The sequence below is a fragment of the Pteropus medius genome, unplaced genomic scaffold, assembly GCF_902729225.1.
Source record: "Pteropus medius unplaced genomic scaffold, Ma_sr-lr_union100, whole genome shotgun sequence".
NCBI classification, from domain to species: Eukaryota; Metazoa; Chordata; class Mammalia; order Chiroptera; family Pteropodidae; genus Pteropus; species Pteropus medius.
In genome coordinates, this window is record NW_024344378.1 from 22,829,677 (window position 1) to 22,843,178 (window position 13,502).

Consider the following 13,502-nt stretch of genomic DNA (forward strand, 5'->3'; position numbering starts at 1 on the left):
ATGTAGCTAGGGCTCTGTACTTCTAACTCCTTTCTCACTTGTGTATTTGGTCCAGTTTAATGCTGGAGGGTCAACTGTGATGTAAATTTGAGAATCTTAGTTGAGCCTTGCTCTGGATATTAATAAAATAAAGGTCTGGCGGTTATATATGAATATGTATTTTTCTTCAGGAATATAATGGATGGTATTCATGTACATTTATATGTTAAAACTAATTTGATCTGAAATCTGTTTTTCAGAATTAAAAGAGATGTGGAATCCATAAAATGATAGTTTAGATCTGATAAATGATAAGACTCTTCAGTGCTAACACATTGCATGATTTTCTGGCTCTGTGTAGAGTAGTAATTTCTCATTGGCAGCGATTATAAACAATATTTTTATATTGACTTTTACTTTTTGACTGAAATAAGCTGACATAAAAAAAAGAGGCTTTGCGAACGATTTAGGATAAAGTTGCTTTTGATTTTAATAGGCTTATCATTGGCATCTTTAAATTTATACAAGAAAAACAACCTATCATAGTATATAAAAAAGCCAAAGAGACAAGCATTTTAATTTCTCTTTAATGAGTTTTGGCTTGAGAACACACATTTATAATTTTTAATTTTTATGTGAATTCTTATATTACCATTTTAGAGAAAAAAAGGAATTTGCAGCCACCAACTGAAGATTTGGGCTGTTGATCTCAATTGTGTAGTAATTTTTCAAGGAAGTAGAGATGAATTTTTAAGTTTACCCATGCCTTATTTTCATTATACCATTATTAAAAATTATCCATGAAGTGTTGCAAACTGTGTTATAGAATAGTTATATTTAATATTTAGAGGAGTCATTTTTCCTGGAACAGTGCTTTGGTACCTAGAGTGTCGTGGAAGACTTAAGTTGTGATTATTTTTATTTAGAGTATGTTTGTATGAGTCAGGGAATTTTGACTTTGACTCACAGATGTGATGACTTACACTTTCTGGCTTGTGTTATATCTACTCATTGGTTATATAATAGATAACTGTTTATATGAAAAGAATGAGAACAAAATCATTAGAGGTAATTGGTAATGGGTACAAACAAGCAGTGATGGGTCTGCTCCAACAGATGGAATAATACAGTTCTTATACGTAACATATTAAAAGTAAAAAAGAGTACAGTAGTTAGGTGTTTGGAAACAAAGAATAAGGAAATAAATATTTCTGAGAATCAAAGGAGCTTTGCCAGAAGTATAACCTAAGTAATGTAGGAGTGGAAAACCAGCTAAGATCAGGAGCCAACAGAACATATCTGCTGAGTATTACTCAGTGATAGAATAGTGAAATTAGAAACAAAACACTACAGAATTTTTCCAAGTGCCTTAGAAGAATCTGTCAGAGGAGACTTTGGACTTAGATGAGGGGCCAAAGGCATCCAGAATTGAAAGATTTTAAAATAAAATCCATTTCTGGACCTGAGCAAGGCCTAATTAATATCTATTTCCTGTACCAGTGCATTTTATCCTAGTGAAGTCTTTTTGGTTATGAGGAACAGAATTCAAGGGTGCCTGGCTCAATTAAAGGGAGTTGATTATAAGGAAATACCTGCGTGTGTAGGGATCCAGGAACCAAAGAACCCTATGGATAATTGACTTCAAAATATCTATTACACTATTTAGATATAGTTAATTTAGCTCTTAAATAGTATCATGCTTACTATCACATGGTTTCTGTGCTACTTGAGACTAGCCTGAAGTGGTGCCATCAGCAGTTGATCGCTGCATGGGAAGTACTGTATAGTACTGGCTGTATTTCCAAAAAAGCCTTAGTTTGATGATTATGCATTGCTGTGTTAGGGGGAACAGCTGCAGGTCTGATGTTTTATAAGCATTTAACAGTAGTAATTCCAGGTTAGACTTTTAATATGGAAATGTGGTCTATGTGACTACCAATACTATTATGCTATTAGATTTGGGAGGCTGTAAAGATCTACATCTTCTTATGGTATATGCCTGGAATGAAGAGGCAAATTCAGATCATATCATAGAGGCTATCTGGTGTCTTTTCTCTAAACTAAATTCCTAAGAATCTAGGTGGGTATAGCTTAAACAGCAACAAGCCCAAATTGTTTTCTTTTCAGCAGTCAGCAGATTCAGGATTAGGTTTTTGAAAAGACAAATATGTAGATTAACCTACAGAAAGAGTAAATAATTGTATGGGTGAGAGGGCATGAGAAACACATACTAAAATGATCCCCCCAAAGATTCTTCTGTTTCAATTTTTTTCAGTGATGCCATCTGCAGTTTTGTTATCTGCAATGACTCTTCCCTTCGAGGTCAGCCTGTTATCTTCAATCCTGACTTTTTTGTGGAGAAACTCCGGCATGAGAGACCTGAGGCGTTCACTGAGTTGGTGGTCAGCAATATCACAAGGCTCATCGATTTACCTGGAACTGAGCTGGCTCAGCTGATGGGAGAAGTGGACCTTAAGTTGCCTGGTGGGGCCGGCCCAGCGTCAGGATTCTTCCGATCTCTAATGTCTCTCAAGCGAAAGGGTAGGAGATGTGTCTGTGAAGGGTGGGCATGTCTCAGCTGTTCCCTGGGCTTCACTCTTTACATCTGCATGTTCATTGAGGAGTTGCTAATATTGTAAAGCATTTTTGGTCATTTAAAAAATTTTCATAAGTAGGAAAACCTTAAGTAATTTTAATAAAAATTAAAAAGACAAGTCTAGATAAATGAAAGCAAATATATTAATTCTCGAAAGATGATATCATTAGGTTAAGTAGTTATTAGGGGCACCTTGATTTTCATGTCCTATTAGTACTGCACTTAAATAATATTTAAAAAAATCAAAGTTACACAGCTAGAGAGTATGATAAGGAAAGTTTGAACATTTTTTTAGTGTAGTAGTTAGTTCTCAAATGTTTTCATTCCATGGACTGCTTCAATAAGGCAAATACCTACGAATCACCCAAAAAAAGTCTTCCCAGAAAATGTTATAGCACTGCTTTTGATAAGATATTAAAGAGGTACTATTTTATTTTATTAAATATAAGAAAATCATTAAGATAGCAAAAAGTTTAAATATTGTAACAGATATCAGATCCTGTACGAATTCCAGTGGATAATCTGTCATGCTTTGACAATCATGACTCTTCAGTTCTGTTTTTTGTTTGTTTTTAAATTAAATATAAAAATTTTTGCTATTGTTACTTAAATAAGATGGTCTTTACCTCCAGGAAACCTACGATCTAATGTTAAATTTGCAGAGAGTTGACTGAGAGTTGTTTTGATTGCATTTTCTGGTACACTTCTAGCTCTAAGGCTTTTGTTTTCTGACCTTGTGAAGACATTTGCTGAACTGTAATATAGGATGCTTGAATGGTTTTCATTATGCTGATTTTATACTATTTGTGGGAAAGATAGCCCTGTCCTATTGTATCTTTTTTTTTTTTTTTTTTTTAGAAAAAGGAGTAGTATTTGGATCCCCACTGACGGAAGAAGGCATTGCCCAGATATACCAACTAATTGAGTATTTACACAAAAGTAAGACTACTTGAAATTTTGTTGTTTTTTGTTAATTAAGAATTGTCAGTTTTCTGTTGAGAGCTAACATCCTTCAGTTAGTAGGTGCCAATTAACCATCAACAAAGACACCAATCAGTAATAATTTCAGGTGGCATGTTTCTAAATATATTTCCTTTTAAATTTTATCTCATGTACTGATTTTTTTTTTTTTATTCTCAAAGATGTATATGAATTAGATAGTATCTATGAAATCACAATTTCCTCTTGACTTAGAGAGACATTTTTTTTCTGGAAAAATTATCCCTAAAGAATCAACATTTACTCAAAGGAGAATGATTTATCACCAAAGTTACTTTTCATCTCTAAAATTCTATAGTTAAAATATACTCTTTACTTGATTCCGTTCATTATTTAGTAGTCATGCTGGTATGCTGGTTATATCCTTGCTCTAAGTGCTTGGCATAGCTGAGTGTATGTGAAATGTGTGGCATTATATGATGCTTTGATAAATTCAGCAGAAATACTTATTTATGGCTTATTCTATGTGAGACACTGTGCAAAGAGCTAAAGCAGAGGTAGTAAACTAGTAGCCGAAGGGCTTGATTCATCTGTATTCATGTTTTATTTGTTTGGCAAATGATTAATTAAAAAATCGAATTAGTTATCAGTGTTTTAAAATGGGGAAAGTTCAGGTTTTCAATTTCTTGAGATAATAGAAAGATTTAGCATCCTTGAACCTTGTTGCCACTTAGACACAATTAACTAGAGTGTAGTATGTGCTCTCCAGTTTGTTATGGTTCCTATTAATTCATTTACTGTTATCTGCTTGGCCCGGTAAGCATTTGAACTTGGTCTCCTCAATTAGGAAGTTATATGAAGATAAATACATACCTAAGCTGAAAACATGAACTTTCACACTTCTTCCAGATCAAACCAAAACTATGCATCCCATCTTTTTGTCTTCTTAGATTAGCTTAGTTGGGAGGGAAGCATAGTTTAGTTGGGATGACCCTAATCTTCTGGGAATCTGAGACTGAAAGGTGATCTGACAGGTTAAGATTACAATTCCTGGGACAACGCAGAGACTCTAGATTCATTTTGGGCTGGGAAACCATTTACAGGAGCAACAAACCTCCACAGACAACTCAGCTCCTTCAGGCAAAGTCTCAGATGGCTAAAGAGAAGGGACCTTCAGGGAGATTTGGCTTTTCTTTCAACTTATTTTTCAAGCTTATTTCAATTGTTTAGATTAGATTCAGTCCCTAGATGTTCCTCAGGAGGTTGAATGACTCCTGGGCAGGCCACCTCTTCTCTGGGAGATCTCCAAGTACTCAGGGATATTCAGATATGTCTCCTCAGGATCTAGTGGGTTCTAAATGACTCTGGGAAAAAAGACAAAAACTTCCTTCAGGATCTTTTTAAGGTTACAAGAGTAAAGTAGCCTGTAGGATGACTTATTTTAATCATCCTCTCTCTTTTTGCTTCCTTTTTGCATGCCCTCTGTTTTCTTCCTTGCTAAACAGATTTGCGAGTAGAAGGCTTATTTAGAGTACCAGGGAATAGTGTCCGACAGCAGATTTTAAGGGACGCTCTCAATAATGGAACTGATATTAACTTGGAATCAGGGGAATTTCACTCAAATGATGTTGCCACCTTGCTGAAGATGTTTCTAGGAGAGTTACCTGAGCCCTTGCTGACACATAAACATTTTCATGCACACCTGAAAATTGCTGGTGAGTATAGGAGGTGAGAAGGAGATTTTCTATTGTTTGCAACTAACCCACAGCAATACTTCTGCTAATATTGGTTAAGACTTCATGATATTTCTAGACTTCTCTGAGTACTCAAAGATATTGGCCAGTAAGTTTGATTTATTAATCAAATGTTTCTCTTGCTAAATTAGTTCCTTTGAAGATAAAGTCTGGGTTTTATTTATTTTTATATCCCTGATGGATCCTCACATAGTGCTTTGAATATTTTAGTTGCTCAATAAATGTATGCTTTTTGTTGGATTGATTCATATACCTGAGTTATTTACAGGTTTGGTACATTTGCCTTGGTTTGAGGTTTTGCTAAGTGTTATTATGTGTCATTTGAGATCATTTCTACTCTTGGAAGTTTATTTTTTAAAAATAATTTTATTTATTTTCTAAATAGGCAATACAATCATATGGTTGAAATTGAAAGGGTTTAAAAGAGTATACAGTGAAAAGCTTCTCTCCCACCTTTGTTCCCCAGCACTCAGTTTTTCTTCCTAGAGGCAACCAATGCTGTGATTTCTAATGTATCCTTCCAAAGACATTTTATATACTTACAAATAATTACATATATTTATTTTCTCTTTTTTTATGTAATGGTAGGCTATTATATACATGATTCTGTGGTTTGCTTTTTTTACTTACTGTATCTTGGAGAATGTTCCATTTTCTCCTCATAAATAGTTTCTTCATTCTCCTTTATGCCTATGTGATAGGGAATTCATTCTTAAATTGCATAGCTGTTATGCTGCTATAGACTCTTAAGTGTACACAACATCAAAATCCATACTGCATTTACTTCTTTTTCTGCCCTTGAGCATTTTCCTCTTGCTTCTAATTTTAAGGAAAATGAATATGCGATTTTTTTCCTTTGAATATTTTTTACTACTTAAAAAAACTAAGTTTGAATTTTTAAAATCTAAGATTAGATTTTTTTTAGCACTATTGGTAACAATCCAGATGATACAAATGAGTAAATATTACTGGAATGTTATATAATTTTATAATTATTTTGGAGAGAAAGTTGTTGAATCTTTGAAAAAGATATGGAAAATATGGATAGGTTTAGCTTTTTATAAGGGTTGACATGAAGAATGCTTTTTCTTTTTGCTTTCCTATTGAGTTAATTTAGTGCAATATTTGAAATCCTGCCTTCCACTACCCTGTGAGTCACTGTTCTTTGAAATCATATTGAGGTGTGGCAGAGTTGTAGCATTTGATACACCTTGCTGATAACTGGAAGAGAATTTTGTTTTCAATTTTGTATTAACAAAGAATAGTTTCTAGAATGTATGACCTGCCTTTCTTACACCTGGTATTTTTATTGCAGTTCAACAGTTTAAACAACGCGCTATAATCATTTTCAGGTCTATATGAATTATACCCAAATGGTTATTGGTGTCCTTTGAAAGTCTGGTTGTCTAGGGGACTGTTTTTATTGAAAACCTAGGTAGTCTGTTAGGGGAGAAACAATGATTCTGACTCCATGAGGAGCTGCCTAGATTATCCTGTTATCAGGACATAATTCACTCTCATATTTATTTTAGCAGTAAATTATCTGGGCGAGGAAAAGTGAAGGGGTGAAATTATTAAAGATATGTGTGGACATATTTTTATTTCTCTTGGGTGTACACCTAGGAATGAAAATTGCTGGGTCATATGGTAACTCTATGTTTAACTTTTCAAGGAACTATCAAACTGTTTTTCCTAAGTGGTTGTACCATTTTACATTTCACCAGCAATGCAGGAGGGTTTAATTCTCAGTATTCTTGTCAACACTTGTTATGATCAGTCTTTTTGATTATAGTCATACTAGTGGATATGAAGTAGTGTCTCATTGTGGTTTTGATTTATATTTTCCCTGATAACTAATGGTGCTGAATATATAATTGCTTCTTGGCCATTTGTATATCTTCTTTAGAGGAATATTTATTCAAGTATTTTCCCCATTTTTAATTAGGTTTTCGTCTTTTTATTATTGAATCATATTGACATTATTTTGTTATTGTATTTTGCTGTATCTCTGTTTATGCCTGATTCCTTTTTTTTTGTCTTTCTTTGGTAGGAGTTGAGGGGAGGATAATAGTAAGAGCATTGATTTTTTTTTTTTTCCTTGCTTGTATTTTCTCTTTCCTTTGCAATCACCTCTATTGCCCTCAAGATTTGATGCAGTTTGATGATAAAGGAAACAAGACCAATATACCAGATAAGGAACGGCAGATTGAGGCTCTTCAGTTGCTCTTCCTCATTCTTCCTCCACCCAATCGTAACTTGCTGAAGTTGTTGCTCGATCTCCTGTACCAAACAGCAAAGAAACAAGACAAGAATAAGATGTCTGCCTATAACCTTGCCCTTATGTTTGCACCCCATGTCCTGTGGCCAAAAAATGTGAGTGTTGAGGGGAAGAGCAAAGACTGCAGGTTTTCTTGGGCTGGGCCTCATCCTGTGACAGGTTATCAAGGGTCCAAGGTCTAGTCTTCAGCTTTACAAGTTTAGGAACTTAACTTTATTAGTTCATTTAAGAGTCATCAAATCTGAGGGGGTCAATTCCTGTTAACCTCACTTATAATCAATCTCTGATAAACCTAAATGGCAATTTATTAGTGGAAAGTCTTAGTGGAAAATTATAACTGCTAAATAAAAATAGTCATTTTGGCTGATCAATGTGAATTTTTTTCTTAACACAAAAGCCATCTTAGGAAATAAAATTCATTTCTGAAGATTGCACAGTATTAATTTAGATAGAGCTATATGATCTTACAGGATAATGTCACTAAGCTTTTAGATAAGATGACACATAGAACAATCCTACCTTGTCTTAACTTTTCTATTTCCTGTAGATAGTCTCTCTTTCGATAAAACCGAAAGCGCTTCTTATTACTAAAAGCCTGGCCTTCTCAGTGACTTACATGAGAAATAAATTATCTAAATTCTTGAACTAATTCTTGACCTGGAGGCACATAGTTTTACGTTCCTGTCCATTCATAATATAGATTTTACTGTCTGATAGAATTGGGAGCCAAGATACCTGTGTTGGAAGCTGCAAACCAGCTGTGACCTGTGTTCTTTACACTTTCTATGTTTAGGCTCCTCCTCTGTAAACTGGGCATAATAGTGCCTTTGTTGTTTACCTGACAAGGTAGCTGGAAAGATAATAGAAATAGATAGGATATGGTGACTTATAAAAGTTTTGAGGATTAAAAGAAATGAGAAAAGGAAGGTAAAGGAGAGAGGTTATGTAGTACATTTTACATAACAAGTAACTCATGAAAAAATAATATAAAGTTCTGAGTCAGGAAGAGCCTCTACCCAGAGAAAGGGTGGTGGGTGGTGGGGATGAGGGTTAGAGGGTGGAATGGATGGTTGGGTGGTGAGAAGAGAAGGACACACCAACATTTGTCCTTATTAAGGAGATCAAACTTCATAATGCAAGGATTTTAGATCCAGCTAAGAGAGACTGTGAAAAGAAGTGAATATTCTGCCTATAAAGGGAAATATTTAAGAGGTCATAGTAAAAGCAAAAATTAATAAAGATACATGTTGAGGATGAGGGCTTTGGGATAATAGAGATGCTGAAGCACTTAAAAAGAGGCAGGAGAAACAAGAGAATGGAATTAATGACCGTTTGTGTTTTTAAGAAACAGACGTCACCTTTGGTATCAATTAGTAGTGACAGTTCTCTTTCATCTTTGTAGAAACTCCTATTTCTCTGAAGAGGCAATGTCCTTGGCAGTTGGTACAGATTCTGTTCTTCTTTAGTCTTTTCCCAGACTAGATCTTAAACAACTCTGCTTACATGTCTAATTCTCAAACAATTAGGAAATGAAGACTGGTTCTCAAGGATTTCCTGATCACTTCAGGGACACATGGTTCTCCCTAGATCATGTCATTCCACTGGAAATCTGCTGAACCAAAAAGCCTTTCTAGAATTAAACATTGTATGAGAGGCACCTTTGTTAGGGACAGAAACTTGATATCATACCTTTTAAAGAATAAGCTTGTTGGTAAGTAAATGGAGTGTCTGCCTTCCATTTTTCAGCTCTTAATTTCTCTTTTTTGGTTTCTTTTCCTCTGAATAGGTCACTGCAAATGACCTTCAAGAGAATATCACAAAGTTAAACAACGGGATGGCTTTTATGATTAAACACTCCCAGAAACTTTTTAAGGTAGGTAAGGGATGGGATTTGGGGGATAATTGGACCAGGAGAATGGAACAAGGTAGGATCCTAAGCAGGGCTGTAGAGATGACTGATGACTAGATAAGAAAGGCCCTTGACTGAGACTGGGAAGCAGATTAGACAATGGCAAACCCAGAGGGAACAACCAAGGTGGAGAGGAATATAGGAAAGTACCTGGAAGCTGAGTAGCGCTGTGCCTCCCTGAGTAATTGGCTTCACCATCTGGGTTATCCTTCCTTTTTCATGAAAGGCAATATATGTTGGCTGCTGAGTAGTTTTATCCTGTCTGCTTCCTGCCAGTAGACTTTTGAGGGTCTGACAGCCTCCTTTCATTTTGTACTGTCTGTTGTTTTTAGTCTAAACTTAGCAATGTTTCTGCCAACATAATTTTCTCACGAACTTTGTGGGTCTTCTGTGGATTTCAGTGGGATTCACTCCATTAGACAAAAGCCACATATACAAATATTTTGAAGATAAGCCCCTTCTCTACCTGATCTCCTGCTGAGAAGGCTAAGGAACCATACATACCTTTACGCTTCCTAGGTGCCCTCTGGTTTGATTGAAAAGATATGTGAGACATACCTTTACTCTCTTGAAAGGGCCTTTTGTATGACTGGATATTCTGACCTATTGGTGTTTGTAAGATTTTAGCAAAATGTTGCACAGTTATACCCTTGGCCTTTTCATTAGAGTGTCCTTTCCTCATAGTGAATTTCTTAATCTTAGTATCTTTTGCCATCTGGAAAGGCTGAGAAGTTTTAAGGCCATCCAGGTCTGGTTCCTTTTTTTTTCCCTTCAAATTTTTTTTGTGTTGCGGTAAAATACACATGACAAACTTTACCATCTTAACCATTTTTAAGTGTTCAGTGGCATTAATAACATTCATATTGTTGTGCAGTGATCACCATCATCCATCTCCAGAACTCTTCATTTTGCAAGATTGAAAGTCTATACATATTAAACAATAACTCTCCATTTTCCTTTCCCCGTTGGCCCCAGCAGCTACCATTCTGCTTTCTTTCTCATGATTTTTGACTGCTCTTAAATACTTCATATAAATGGAATCATACAGAATTTGCCTTTTGTGATTGGCTTATTTCACCTTAATGTTTTCAAGGTTCATCCATGTTGTAGCATATGTCAGAATTTCCTTCCTTTTTAGGGCTGAATGATATTCCATTTTGTGTCTATACAACATTTTGCTTATCCATTCATCCATCGACACTTGGGTTGCTTTCATGTTTTAGCTCTTGTGAATAATGTTACTATGAACATGTGTTATCTTTAAAAACAAATCTCTTTTTTTTAATTAAATTTATTGGGATAACATTGGTTAATACAATTATATAATTTTCAGGTGTACATTATAATTTAACATCTGTATATTCTATTGTGTATTTACCACCCAAAGTCCAGTTTCCTTCAGCTACAGTATATTTGATCTCCTTTACCCACTTCACCCTCCTCCTACCCCTCTAAATTTGACCCCCTTTACCCCATCTCCCCTCTCCTCCCCCACTCCCTACCCTCTGGTAACCACTAGTCTATAGTCCATGTCCATGAGTCTCTGTTTGTTTGTCCTATTCCTTTGTTGCTTTTAGGTTTATATCCTACATATAAGTGATATGTGATTTTCAACTTTTTCTGTCTGGCTTATTTCACTTAGCATGATTATCTTGAAGTCCATCCATGTTGTCGCAAATGGCAATATTTCATCTCTTCTTATGGCTGAGTAATATTCCATTGTATATATGTACCACAGCTTCTTTAGCCAGTCATCTATTGTAGGACACTTTGGTTGCTTCCATGTCCTGGCCACTGTGAATAATGTTGCTATGAACATTGGTGTGCAAATATCTTTATGGATATGATTTTTTAAGTCTTTGGGGTAAATACCCAGTAGAGGGATTGCTGGATTGTATGGTAGATCAATTCTTAGTTTTTTGAGGAACCTCCATACTGAAAAACAAATATCTTTTTGAGACTCTGGCTTTAATTCTTTTGGGAATTCTATTTTTAAGTTTTTGAAGAATTGCCATACTGTTTTTCATAGTAGCTACCATCTTATATTATCATCAGAAGTGCATAAGGGCTCCCATTTCTTCACATCCTCACCAACACTTGTTATTATTTCCTGCTTTCTATCTATCTATCTATCTATCTATCTATCTATCTATCTATCTATCTATCATCCATCCATCCATCCTATGCTACTGGGTATAAAGTGGTATCTCATTGTAGTTTTGATTTGTATTCCCTAATGATTAGTGATGTTGAGTATCTTTTCATGTGCTTGCTGCCTATTTGTATATTACCTTTGAAGAAATGGCTATACAAGTCTTTGGCTCATTTTTTAATTAGATTTTTTGTTTTATTGTTGTTGAATTTTAGCTCTTTATATATTCTGGATATTAATCCCTTTTCAGATATGTGATACGCAAATATTTCCTCTCATTCTATGGGTTGCCATTTTATTCTGTTAACAGCGTCTTTTTTTTTTTAAATAATGTTAACCATTGTTAAATGTGTAATTCAGTGGCATTACATTCAGTATTGTGCAGCTGTTACCACCATCATCTCCAGAACTTTCTATCTTTCCAAATTGACTGTCTGTCCCCATTAAATACTCACCCCACCCCCAATCGTTGATAGTGTCTTGATGCACAAAATTTACAAATTTTCATCAAGTCCCTTTTGTCTCTTTTTTCTTTTGTTGCCTGTGCCTTTGGTGCCAGATGGAAGAAATCATTGCCAAATTCAGTGTTGTGAAGCTTTTGTCCTTTGCTTTCTCCTCAGAGTTTTATAATTTCAGGTCTTAAGTTTAAGTTATGAATCCATTTGGAGTTAATTTTTATATATAGTGTTAGGTAAGGGTCTGACTTCATTCTTTTGTATGTGGATAACCAGTTTTTCTAGCACCATTTGTTGAAAAGACTGTCCTTTCCCCATTGTATAATCTTGGTACCCTTGTTAAAAATCATTTGACCATATGAGTGAAGATTTCTTTCTGGACTCAATTCCCTTCCATTGGTCTTATGTTTGTCTTCATGTATTTCTTCAATGTTTAATTACTAAAGCTTTGTAGTAAATTTTGAAATTAGGAAATAGGAGTCCTTCAGCTTTGTTCTTTTTCAAATTAGTTGGCTATCTGGGATACCTTGAGATTCCGTATGAATTTTAGGATGACTTTTTCTGTTTCTGCAAAAACCATCACTGGGATTTTGATAGGGTTTATATTGAACCTGTAGATTACTTAGGGTAGTATTGACATCTTAACAATATTGTCTTTCAATCAATGCATATGGAATGTCTATCCATTTATTTATGTCTTTAATTTTTTTCAGCAATGTTTTATAGTTTTCATTATATAAATCTTTCTCTGCTTTGGTTAAGTTAATTCATAAGTATTTTATTCTTTTTGAGGCTATTGTAAATGGAATTGTCTTATTAATTTCCTTTTCGTGTTGTTTATTATATATTTAACCAATTTTTGAACATTGACTTTGTATCTTGCTACTTTGATGAATTTGTTCTAATAATTTACTGCGAAATCCATAGGGCTTTCTACATATAAGATTATATCATCTGTGAACAGATATAATTTTACTTCTTCCTTTTCAATTTGAGTGTCTTTTACTTATATTTCTTGCCTAGTTGCTCTGGCTAGTTCTGGTTCCTTTTAATTTGTTTTTCCTTCAGTTTGTTTCTTCACTCATATCATAGCAGCTTAATTCTTCAAGGCCAGCAGCAGAGTCTCTCTAGTGTGTGCAAACAAGACGAAGGTGAAGCTGTGGTGTGGCTTCTGTCATATTCTTGTTTGAAGGAAATTACTTATGATCTTGAGCTGTGCTTTATATTTTTTCAAGTTAAAAATTAAACTATAGATATCATAATGTCTTTGTCATAAGATTCTTGTTAAAACTTTATTATGAAAAACTTTAAATGTAGAGAAAAGTACAAAGAGTAAAACAGTGAATACTCATATAATTATCCCTCAGATTCAGCAAACGTTCAGTTTTATCTCTCTGTATATAGTTATACTTTTTTTTTGGTTGAACCAGTGACAGTAAA

The 13,502-nt window shown here is 34.6% G+C and overlaps 1 protein-coding gene across 5 annotated transcripts in view; it reads left to right on the forward strand.

Moving 5' to 3' along the window:
* Nucleotides 1-13,502, forward strand: part of ARHGAP19 (Rho GTPase activating protein 19) — a 51,157-nt gene that overhangs the window by 16,882 nt on the left and 20,773 nt on the right. For all 5 annotated transcript variants that reach the window (XR_005654711.1, XM_039871631.1, XM_039871630.1 and 2 more), the window contains exons 2-6: nt 2,255-2,520; nt 3,434-3,514; nt 5,020-5,229; nt 7,415-7,641; nt 9,333-9,419. Coding sequence is in view for 4 of the 5 variants with exons in the window: in XM_039871631.1 (XP_039727565.1) it covers nt 2,255-2,520; nt 3,434-3,514; nt 5,020-5,229; nt 7,415-7,641; nt 9,333-9,419 (871 nt within the window). In the remaining variant the exon portion in view is untranslated. The remainder of the gene's footprint in view (nt 1-2,254; nt 2,521-3,433; nt 3,515-5,019; nt 5,230-7,414; nt 7,642-9,332; nt 9,420-13,502) is intronic.